At 40.4% G+C, this 12,544-nt stretch overlaps 1 protein-coding gene across 1 annotated transcript in view; it reads right to left on the bottom strand.

The window, feature by feature from the left end:
- The window catches only part of LOC132875576 (calpain-5-like), a 28,904-nt gene that overhangs the window by 8,024 nt on the left and 8,336 nt on the right, over nucleotides 1–12,544 (bottom strand). Inside the window, exons 2-9 of the mRNA XM_060912457.1 lie at nucleotides 11,337–11,524; nucleotides 9,938–10,069; nucleotides 6,566–6,774; nucleotides 6,002–6,194; nucleotides 3,846–4,036; nucleotides 3,673–3,750; nucleotides 3,299–3,494; nucleotides 2,619–2,741 (exon numbers count right to left, since the gene is read on the bottom strand). Coding sequence (XP_060768440.1) covers nucleotides 2,619–2,741; nucleotides 3,299–3,494; nucleotides 3,673–3,750; nucleotides 3,846–4,036; nucleotides 6,002–6,194; nucleotides 6,566–6,774; nucleotides 9,938–10,069; nucleotides 11,337–11,501 — 1,287 coding nt within the window. The 5' untranslated portion in view covers nucleotides 11,502–11,524. The remainder of the gene's footprint in view (nucleotides 1–2,618; nucleotides 2,742–3,298; nucleotides 3,495–3,672; nucleotides 3,751–3,845; nucleotides 4,037–6,001; nucleotides 6,195–6,565; nucleotides 6,775–9,937; nucleotides 10,070–11,336; nucleotides 11,525–12,544) is intronic.

Raw genomic sequence — 12,544 nt, 5'->3', positions numbered from 1 at the left:
TCCTTTTCTATATCGTTTTAAATGCATTTTCCCCATTTTATGTAATAATTTGAACTTCACCTTGTACTAAAATCCCCTTTATCATTTAAAACAATCTTAATAATTCATCCACTCACTCCTGCTACAGTATATTTTTATCAGTTATCCAGAACAGGGCTTTCCAGGTTCTGCATTTTCTCAGCTTGATGCTTCGGGATAAAAATTATGACTTGTCACAGATGGGTGATTGTTTGTTTCACTGTGATGTGAACTTTGCCCAGATGTAACACAATCATTAATATTTCTGTGTCTAGACGTTCAATATAATTCTCTCATCAGGACATTTTCCCGTTAGAAGAGCCAAACTCCAAAATTCCAGTCAATTATCCATAAAGATTTGTTGGCTGCAATTTTACTAAAGTGTGAGAGAATTGAACAGATGGAGGAGTTTAATACGAGCATCCAAAATCTGCTTTTTACATATTTGTCCTTTTGCTGTTATCAGTCCAGCAGTTCTTCTCCAGCCAGGTCCAAACACGATATTTAAACAACATAAATGTCAGGACTTTTTTCTGGACTTGAAGCAGATCGTGGCCTGTCCAGACACTTCTGTGCAAAAGTCTGAGGCACATGTAAAGAAATGCTGTAGAGTAAAAATAGCTTAAAATAATGAAATGAAATGTTTTAACATTAAAAAAAAAATACTATAAACAGTAAGTCATAATAAATGACACAAAGTCAGTATTTGGTGTGAGATGACCATTTGCTTTAAAAAAAAATATCCGTCTGAGGTCCAGTGAGGTCAGTTTTATGTGGAAATGATCTGTAGGTTTTCCTGAGCATCTTACAGAACCAGCCACAGTTCTTCTGGACACTTGGACTGTCACACTCACTTCTTCATTTTACACCAAAACCCAGCAGCCTCCATCCATCCATCCATCCATCCATCCATCCATCCATCCATTATCTGTAGCCACTTATCCTGTTCTACAGGGTTGCAGGTGAGCTGGATCCTATCCCAGCTGACTCTGGGCGAGAGGCGGGGTTCACCCTGGACAAGTCGCCAGGTCATCACAGGGCGACACACAGAGACACACAACCATTCACACTCACATTTAGCCTGCATTATGTTTTCTTTTTTAATCTGAAAAGCGATCTCTTATGGAATATGCTGCTCAGATACAAACTTTTTTTTCTGTAACATTTATTGTGCCAAAAAAAAACTCTAAAATGTTTTGACCCAATAATGTAGAAGTCATCGAACAGAAATCCATAACAAAGTTTGTATGAAATAAAAAAAGGAGGCTAAGACTTTTGCATAGTACTGTGTGTATATCTTCTAAAACTACTTAGTTTAACACAAATTACATAACACTCCGATCAGCGTGAGAATCGTTTGTTTGATTTTCATGCTCTGTGCTCGGATTGGTACGAGCATGGATCTCAGGTTTGATAAACTAAACAAGCTAACTGTCTTCGCTATGTACACTCACCACACACACCAACACTCTCTGCTACTTCCTTCCAAGCTTTATTTTTCTTCATGATGTGTCTGTGCAGGCTATAAATTGAGCGTAGGTGTGAATGTGAGTGTGAATGGTTGTGTGTCTCTGTGTGTCAACCCTGTGCGACTTGTCCAGGGTGAACCCCGCCTCTCGCCCAGAGTCAGCTGGGATAGGATCCAGCCCACCCGCAACCCTGTAGAACAGGATAAGTGGCTACAGATAATGGATGGATGGATGGATGTCTCTGTGCACATTTAACGAGAGGTCGTATATGACAGGATCAGATGAAACCACAGTGATATGTTTTTTTCATCAGTATTTACTCATCAAACTGTAAATGGGAGCTAATTTCAGGTAGGAACTAAAGTTGTGAGCGGAGAACCATCCGTAGGATCAGTCACTCTAGACAATCGCACCTTATTTGAACTGAATTGAATTGAATTGAAAACTCAAATTTCACTTGTGACTGAAATCATGGCTCAGTGTCGTGTGTGGTGTAATATAGATGATCACTTATCGATTTGTCGTTGAAGGCAATGTTTGGTTACTGTGTGTATAAAAGTAAAGACACCCATCTGTAGTGACAGTTGGAGCAACAGTTTTTAAATTGGTGTTTTACAAACACCACATTAAAAGACAGCATTAAGAAAGACAAATCTGTTGTCCAAATTCAAACAGCCAAGCCAAAGTTAAAAGCATTAATACCAGATTAATGGAATGAGACAAGGAAAGGCTCAAGATGAAAACACCTAATAAACAACAGTTTAAAAGCAAGCTTGGTTCAGGCAGAACCAGAATGAGAGGAAGGAGACAAATCAACAAGAGCTCATCACATCTTCAGCAAGAGTGTTAGCATGGTCATGGTCATGGTGGATACTGAGAAACACTGAGCACCAAGCAGGAACACACACACACACACACACTCATTCGAAATAATTTAGTGTAGCAGAACCTGGAGGAAATCCACAAAGACATAGCTATGACAAGAATATGCAAAATTCCACACCCTGGAACCTGTTTATCATGTTTATAATTCTCTACTTTTCTCATCAAAAACAAATTAGCCTACAGGTTTCCTGAGTTCACCCAGATGCCGAAAAACACAAAAACCTGCTCAAGTCTCAGCTCTGGTACCTTAAAGATGGCAAATCCGATGGTGAGGTTTTCACCAGCACCACGAGGTCTGTGGATCTTCATATCTCTCTGCTGCAGTGACACCAACACCTCTTCTTCCTCCTGAGAGATATCCAACACATACTGGGGAAACACGCAAAGGGAAACAGAACCATTCTGAGAAAAGACTCTGGAGCAAGAACCTGGATCTGTTGTAGAGATGCAGAATTGTGTTGGTACCTGAGTGAGGGATCTATACCAAGGGACACATTCTGTAAAAACAGCAGGTGTTTGTTGGTATGGTCCCGAAATTTCTGGCAGTCATTATAGAACTGCCCAGAAAGTGATGGTACCTTTACGTTATGCAAAGACGATTGTACCTTTGGTTTCAAAAGAGGCCGAATTCTGTAAGGGGTCGATTGTAGATGCTGATGTTGGATCTCTACAATAGGAACAGTTGTAGTAGCACATTTTGTTTAAGAAGGGTCAGATTGTGGGATTTTCTCTAGGTTCTATAGGAGGATTGTGGTGGTACTGCTAGGGCCCAATTGTGGTGATACCTGTGGGTTCTATGGGAAGAGGGAAGTACCTGTTGGTTCTACAAGGGTATGATTTTACCTTCAGGCCCATGTTGTGGTGATACCTGCGGTTATTACAGTATGTAGGTAACTGAAGGTTCTTTAGGAGGACAGTTGTGGTACCTGTGGGTTCTGGAGGAATGTCTCCTTATGGTTCATGCAGCCACCACATCGGTTCTTGAGAGGATCTGAGTGTTTCATCCAGTCACCAAAATGCACCGCCTCATTCCAATTCTTTTGAACACTCAGCAGACTTGTGTTTATCAACCGACACACATCTGCGTCTGTGAAGTTCTGACACCAGTCATCAAAAGACATCCTAAAGAATTAACACCAACCAACAGATGAATAGAAATTGTTCTCAATATTTTACGAGTTTTATTTTAGGCAGAATAAGTCCAAAGGGCTGCATGGAGACTGATATTTTATGGTGTCCTGCACTGGTTGACAGAATTTTGGAGAGGTTTTTGAAGAATTTAGAAAAATGTTTGACTCACCAGAATTCTCCATCATCTTCCACAGTGATACCCAACGTATTTCTCTCCATATTCCCAATCTTCTGCCATTCCTCTGAGCTACAACGAGAAGTGAATATCATCTCAGACCTTCCATGAAAGCAACCAAACAGGGAATAAAGAGAAAGATTACACTTTTCATTCCTCACTCCCACCTGTCACTCCAAGGTCCATTCCACTCATGTTTACCCCATGGGTTCCTCATGCGGATCAGAGGGATGGTCTCATTCTTAAAGAAGGCCAGCAGGCCATGTCCGAGCCGCACCCTCTTCACTGCTGTCACAGAGTATGCGTGACCTTTGACCAGACCGTTTGCCAAACGCAGCTCCCGCTCTGCAGGAGATGCCTGACAGGAAACAGGAGAAGAACATTTTCAGAGACTTCAGAGACTCCACGTACTACATAGTTCCCTGGTTTTAGCACATACGGTACATGACCACAGAGCCTGAGAATCTTATATAACATACAGGTAGCAACTGGACCCTTGCATCAGAACCAACAGGTATTGACAGATCTCCCACAATCTACAAAATGTACTTTAGAACTCATAGGTACAGTGGTGCTTGAAAGTTTGTGAACCCTTTAGAATTTTCTTTATTTCTGCATAAATATGACTGAAAACATCATCAAATTTTCACACAAGTCCTAAAAGTAGATAAAGAGAACCCAGTTAAACAAATGAGACAAAAATATTATACTTGGCCATTTATTTATTGAGGAAAATGATCCAATATTACATATCTGTGAGTGGCAAAAGTATGTGAACCTTTGCTTTCAGTATCTGGTGTGACCCCCTTGTGCAGCAATAACTGCAACTAAATGTTTCCAGTAACTGCTGATTGGTCCTGCACACCAGCTTGGAGGAATTTTAGCCCGTTCCTCCGTACAGAACAGCTTCAACTCTGGGATGTTGGTGGGTTTCCTCACATGAACTGCTCACTTCAGGTCCTTCCACAACATTTCCATTGGATTAAGGTCAGAACTTTGACTTAGCCATTCCAAAACATTCACTTTATTCTTCTTTAACCATTCTTTGGTAGAACGACTTGTGTGCTTAGGGTTGTTGTCTTGCTGCATGACCCACCTTCTCTTGAGATTCAGTTCATGGACAGATGTCCTGACATTTTCCTTTAGAATTCGCTGGTATAATTCACAATTCATTGTTCCATCAATGATGGCAAGCCGTCCTGGCCCAGATGCAGCAAAACAGGCCCAAACCATGATACTACCACCACCATGTTTCACAGATGGGATAAGGTTCTTATGCTGGAATGCAGTGTTTTCCTTTCTCCAAACATAACGCTTCTCATTTAAACCAAAAGGTTCTATTTTGGTCTCATCTGTCCACAAAACATTTTTCCAGTAGCCTTCTGGCTTGTCCACGTGATATTTAGCAAACTGCAGATGAGCAACAATGTTCTTTTTGGAGAGCAGTGGCTTCCTCCTTGCAACCCTTCCATGCACAGCATTGTTGTTCAGTGTTCTCCTGATGGTGGACTCATGAATATTAACATTAGCCAATGTGAGAGAGGCCTTCAGTTGCTTAGAAGTTACCCTGGGGTCCTTTGTGACCTCACCGACTATTACACGCCTTGCTCTTGGAGTGATCTTTGTTGGTCAACCACTCCTGGGGAGGGTAACAATGGTCTTGAATTTCCTCCATTTGTACACAATCTGTCTGACTGTGGATTGGTGGAGTCCAAACTCTTTAGAGATGGTTTTGTAACCTTTTCCAGCCTGATGAGCATCAACAACGCTTTTTCTGAGGTCCTCAGAAATTTCCTTTGTTCGTGCCATGATACACTTCCACAAACATGTGTTGTGAAGATCAGACTTTGATAGATCCCAGTTCTTTAAATAAAACAGGGTGCCCACTCACACCTGATTGTCATCCCATTGATTGAAAACACCTGACTCGAATTTCACCTTCAAATGAACTGCTAATCCTAGAGGTTCACATACTTTTGCCACTCACCGATATGTAATATTGGATTATTTTCCTCAATAAATAAATGGCCAAGTATAATATTTTTGTCTCATTTATTTAACTGGGTTCTCTTTATCTACTTTTAGGACTTGTGTGAAAATCTGATGATGTTTTAGGTCATATGTATGCAGAAATATAGAAAATTCTAAAGGGTTCACAAACTTTCAAGCACCACTGTATCATAAAAATCTTACAGAACCAACAGGTATGCCTACAATCTTACCTACTTATGACTTTTTTCTTTATAGTGCAGTACTGAATTTATAACTTAGTTTCCCATAACCAAAATTAAACAGATTAAATAGACAGGTAGACTTCACTGACCGTGATAGAGCTGCTGATGATGCCTCCCTGTTCGTACACTTTGAGCAAGTCTGAGAAGAGTTTGTCCTTCACTTTGGGATCAGTGCGGTAGTTTCCTTTTTCCAGACTAATACTTTCATTTACAGCACCGCTGAAATCTACCACAGCGTCTCCTGTGTTCCCTCCACTGAGTGATTCATAGCAGCCTGATAATCTACAAAGACATTGCCATGTTAGTTATTAAGAGATGAAAACAATTCTTGTGGATTCAAACTTTGGTTGTCTTTCAAACAGACAAATAATGGACCCAGTATACACTTCTGTTGAACTCCTCACTGGGACAGGTGCATGATATAATAAAAACTAATCAAATTGGATTAAAAGCCACAGCATGCTGAGGCTTTACCATGTAGGCAGATACTGTTACTGCTCTTATTGTAGATGGATGATGTACAGTAACAGATCGTGAAAATATTATCCAGTATCCCATCATTTTAATCCCTGCAACAGGAACTCTTTGTTGTTCCGTGACAGTTAGATCACATTCAGGAACACTTCCCCCGTTTTAATGATATTCATGCTTACTTGGCATACGCCTTCTCTAGCAGAGGGCTCCAGAACTCATTTTTGGATTTCGAGTGGCAGTAAATCAGTTTCCCGTTGATGGTGGGCAAACGGTCGTCCACAACCACTTCTGTCCATGTCCCAAAAATCCAGAAATTGAAGCGGAAGATTCCTGCATAGCGGTCTGGATGTTTGGGATCCCATTCCTGCTCTTTCCAGTTAGGAATCACCTGGTGACCATAAAATCGTGTAGTACGGTATAAACATTTGGATAGAAATGTGTGCCAAAATTTCCAGAATAAATTACAAGTTATGCTTTAGTTCATCTAACTTACTGGCTGGTTGTTAGTTACAACCCTGATTCCAAAAAAGTTGGGACAAAGTACAAATTGTAAATAAAAACGGAATGCAATGATGTGGAAGTTTCAAAATTCCATATTTTATTCAAAATAGAACATAGATGACATATCAAATGTTTCAACTGAGAAAATGTATCATTTAAAGAGAAAAATTAGGTGATTTTAAATGTCTTGACAACAGCACATCTCAAAAAAGTTGGGACAAGGCCATGTTTACCGCTGTGAGTGTTTACCTTTTCTCTTTACAACAGTCTGTAAACGTCTGGGGACTGAGGAGACAAGTTGCTCAAGTTTAGGGATAGGAATGTTAACCCATTCTTGTCTAATGTAGGATTCTAGTTGCTCAACTGTCTTAGGTCTTTTTTGTTGTATCTTCCATTTTATGATGCACCAAATGTTTTCTATGGGTGAAAGATCTGGACTGCAGGCTGGCCAGTTCAGTACCCGGACCCTTCTTCTATGCAGCCATGATGCTGTAATTGATGCAATATGTGGTTTGGCATTGTCATGTTGGAAAATGCAAGGTCTTCCCTGAAAGAGACGTCGTCTGGATGGGAGCATGTTGCTCTAGAACCTGGATATACCTTTCAGCATTGATCGTGTCTTTCCAGATGTGTAAGCTGCCCATGCTACACGCACTAATGCAACCCCATACCATCAGAGATGCAGGCTTCTGAACTGAGCGCTGATAACAACTTGGGTCGTCCTTCTCCTCTTTAGTCCGAATGACACGGCGTCCCTGATTTCCATAAAGAACTTCAAATTTTGATTCGTCTGACCACAGAACAGTTTTCCACTTTGCCACAGTCTATTTTAAATGAGCCTTGGCCCAGAGAAGACGTCTGCGCTTCTGGATCATGTTTAGATACGGCTTCTTCTTTGAACTATAGAGTTTTAGCTGGCAACGGCGGATGGCACGGTGAATTGTGTTCACAGATAATGTTCTCTGGAAATATTCCTGAGCCCATTTTGTGATTTCCAATACAGAAGCATGCCTGTATGTGATGCAGTGCCGTCTAAGGGCCCGAAGATCACGGGCACCCAGTATGGTTTTCCGGCCTTGACCCTTACACACAGAGATTCTTCCAGATTCTCTGAATCTTTTGATGATATTATGCACTGTAGATGATGATATGTTCAAACTCTTTGCAATTTTACACTGTCGAACTCCTTTCTGATATTGCTCCACTATTTGTCGGTGCAGAATTAGGGGGATTGGTGATCCTCTTCCCATCTTTACTTCTGAGAGCCGCTGCCACTCCAAGATGCTCTTTTTATACCCAGTCATGTTAATGACCTATTGCCAATTGACCTAATGAGTTGCAATTTGGTCCTCCAGCTGTTCCTTTTTTGTACCTTTAACTTTTCCAGCCTCTTATTGCCCCTGTCCCAACTTTTTTGAGGTGTGTTGCTGTCATGAAATTTCAAATGAGCCAATATTTGGCATGAAATTTCAAAATGTCTCACTTTCAACATTTGATATGTTGTCTATGTTCTATTGTGAATACAATATCAGTTTTTGAGATTTGTAAATTATTGCATTCCGTTTTTATTTACAATTTGTACTTTGTCCCAACTTTTTTGGAATCAGGGTTGTAGATCATTGTTACATTATAGATTTATCCTAGTGTTATTTTTAAAGATCGGTCACTGAACCCCCTGACCAGATTTACACCTGACCCCTACATCCATCATGTGGGTGGTGAGTCTACAACATGTCTTCCTCTCTGTAACATAATCCAGGAGAGCAGAGCTGCTGCTCCTCTGAATCCATTTGTAGTGATGGACTGTGAATAGAGCTGTATCAGGAAATCCTGGAACAGACCTTGGACCTGCTTGAGAGTCTATATCACAAAGTTAGCTTTGGGAACATCTACAGATCCTCCAGACAGAACTGGAATTTGTAGCTGGGGATAGCCAAATTTGGGTTGACCTTCTCAGCCTGTTGATACCACATCCCTCACCAGGAAAAGCAGGAGGAAAGTGAAGTAGATAGAGACTGTCACACAGTAATTTGTGCTAGCTGTTACAAACCGGGACGTCTGGTCACCGTACCCTATATAGACCCAGAAAAGTAAGAGATAGAGAATGACACTTAGAGAAGAAAAGTTGTGCCCTGGTGCCCTGAATTAAAAAAAAACTGATTGAAAAAAATCATGAAAATTGACAGTTATAAATGATTGAAAAAAAATCCAATTTTTCATGGATCATTCTGGATCAGTGATCCAGATCAGCACCAAAAGTCATAGCATTGTAATTCAGTCCAGAGATATTCTTCCTGTGAAATTTGGTGATGACTGGTTGAACACTGAGGGAGAAATAGCGTCGCACAAATGTTAGGATAATAATAATAATAATAATAATAAGAAGAAGAAAGTAGAAAGATCCTGAGTGAGAGTAACAGTTTGCACCAGTGCTGCTAGTGCAAATTAATGAATGAATTCATTCATTTAGCACGAAGAGACACGAGGCAGCAAGAAATCTGTGCACTAACAATGTCCACGCTGAGTGCCCAAGATGTTTCCTCACCCCTGTTTTTGTGTGAAGCAGACATGCAAGGCCAGTATTCAATGTTGACTCATCCCCAAAAGGGCAAACTGCAGAAACCGAAAGCTGTGATATTACACAAGTCAGAGAACATCCTCATTATTAAACCTCCTCCTTTAAAATAACACTCAGCTCTAACAGAATCCTCAGCAATCCGTCAATCTTCAGTACTTGAGCAGACACTTTATAATAGATCAAATAAACAAGCCCTATCCAGACTCCCTTGTGTAGCAAGAAATATCTTTAAACTCACATAATGGGAGAAAAAAACGCCACGCCTAGACTTCCTCAGGGTGAATGTAGCTCCCAGTGAATATAAACCCATAAACTTTGCAAATTACTTTTACACCACTGTGGGGAGATCTGGGCTTCCACACATGATGTGATCCACACTTATACCCGACGGAGTTTGAGGAGAAAAAGCCCTTCAGCCAGAAAAGAAATTCACATCACTCCGATAGAGATGAGGTGTAATGTTCAGACTGACCTTCTGCCACAGATCTGGTTTACCAGCCAAACAAGAACAAGCTGCAACGAACCAGCAGTTTCCCACTTCACCCTGATTCAGGTCATGAGAACTGATTCCTTCGACGAAAAGCTGAGGGCTCTCGCTTATCTCCTGAAGAAAGACAGAGAGGTTTGACACTTGTGGTTTCAATTTAAACACTCAAGTTGGATTACAAGTGAAATTACAATCTCACTGTGGTGGTAAACTGGAACACGGAAATCTGAAATACTGATAGAGGGCGTCATACAGAGTCAGAACACATCAATCAGTCAGTTTGAGAGACTGAACACCTCCACAACGCTGAGTGAGGAGACACCGCTGTGGGCACCATGCGACACTGGGGGGCATATGTTAGCATTAACAGTTAGCTAATTGTTCATTATCCTACAGAACGAAACTTTACACGCCGAACACGTCTGTGTGATTGTGTGTGTGGTTGTTATAAAATGGACCTCAGGAGTAAACCAGCCAATTTTTAAAAGATGTTCCATTCGTCAAGCTGCACATGATTTCAACACCACTTCAAATAAAACAAACAAACGCTGGTCCCGTAAATGTGAGTCTTGTTTTCTTTTCGAAGAATTGAGGTCACAGTGGGGATCGAATGATTGGACGTGTTTCATGTCTCTCATTAGGTATGATTATCTTTTCCTCTTTTGCGCCACATTTAATCATCACGTATTAGCCAGAGGAATAAAAACAAGAGCGAATTCTGGAACAACAAAATACGTTCCAAAGCTCTGGCTCAAAGGAGTTATTAAGTCCAATAATAAAGGCTTTGGTACTGATGCAGAAAGATCTTATCAGGATTTCAGGAAAGATTTCTATTTTGGGTCAAAAAGCGTACACGAGGAGACCAACGAGAGCTCGGGACACCGAATGGATGCGTTGTACGGACTCTTTTAGATAAAATCATGTTGGAGTGGCACTGGGTGCCTTGAATAGCCTCAACAATCATGGAGCAGACTTTACGTCAGGAATAAAACACTTGGGGACATGCTGTTATTGGAAACTAATCAACTTTGGGGAAGTAACAGTAAATCTGATTCATCCTACCATCCTGTCACGCCACGTAGTGTTTTATTACTTAGGAGTTTATTACTTTTATACCACAGCAATTTTCCAACAAATTTTATCTTTTTTTTTTTACTTTTTATCCACTTAAAGTTACAGTAAATGTCCCTGAGACACGTTAGTTCCTGCTCGCACTTACTTTATAGCAGCTATACACAGTCATAGAATTAATACCAGTATTAGAACAAACACATTAATATAAACCTCTGATGTGCAGCTGCACTACTGTCAGAGCTGCTGTTCTAGAAAATTAATCAACACCTCCTGACCAATCAGAGTGCAGAACTCAGCAGCAGTGTCTCACCCCGGGCCGTTTCCACTCGACTCTCCCAGGCAGAGGCGTTTTGTAGAACAGCGATGTGTTATTGCAGGGAAACTCTGAATCCTCAAACAGCTTCTTACTCTCCTGACATTCCTTCTTCAGGATGTCGTAGTGCTGGTTCTTATACGGAGTTGGGGATGGGGACATGGCGCTCGCGTCCTCAGCTTGCTCTGTGTGGATGGAGAGAACCTTCAATCACATGTGGGTTTAAATAAATGATCATGAAAAAATGATTGTTGATGTTTTATTAGCTAATATTAATGCACTAACCTTTAATTAGCACTTTTCACTTCTGTGTTGATTTTCTTATTTTGCTAAAACTGTATTTTACTAGATGTGTTACGTTCATTATGTCTTCTTATTAAATCAAATCATTAGTTTTCTTTTTTCAGACATGTAAAAGTTTTTTTCCTTTACCTGACATGTTTCGACGGTGTAACTTCCGTCTTCATCAGAGGGTCACCCTCTGAAACATGTCAGGTAAAGGAAAAAAACTTTTACATGTCTGAAAAAAGAAAACTAATCATTTGTATTTTACTGCTAATGTTGCAAATATTGGTCCTTACACTGACGTGAGACAAACAAATACAGAACAAAAGTACTGCTGTTAAAAGTTTACATGTATTTAAGTCCTGTAATCATTTCAAAGATAATTTACAAAACTGATTTTTAAGAGTGTTATGTGGTTGTTGTTGTTGGTCTTTCTATTTTTTAACCCATGTTTATATTTTGAAATGATCTCCTCCCAAAGAATAAAAGCTGCAGATGTGATGCAGATCCTCACATGTTATCAGTGGTGGATGATACTTTTACTTAAAATGTACTTAAATACTATTTTGGCATGTTTATACTTTACTTGAGTGTTATACTGTGTTCCATTTATACTCAGAAGTCAGGAGTTCTGAGCTCCAGTCAGAAATATCGACTGGAACACCCCGTGACATCGGATTCCTGACTCGGAAAATCAGGGGAACCTCACCAACCTCAACCTCAAAATCCAAGATGGCCACTGTGTGCATTAACAGCAAGTGAGGGCTGTAGTAGTGTACTTTTTATTAACACTTCTGTCTGTCATAAGCCTAGGTCACAACTGGACGTACGATTTTTTGGCCGTGCGATTTTTGGCGTTTCCCAAATCGCTGCGTTTTTTTTTTGTTCGTGGAGAAAGACGCATGTTGGCTGTAAGTTTG

This window comes from Neoarius graeffei, chromosome 28 (genome assembly GCF_027579695.1).
Source record: "Neoarius graeffei isolate fNeoGra1 chromosome 28, fNeoGra1.pri, whole genome shotgun sequence".
Lineage (NCBI taxonomy): Eukaryota > Metazoa > Chordata > Actinopteri > Siluriformes > Ariidae > Neoarius > Neoarius graeffei.
Note: the sequence above shows the minus strand (reverse complement) of the source record. Positions and strands in the feature narration are given on the sequence as shown.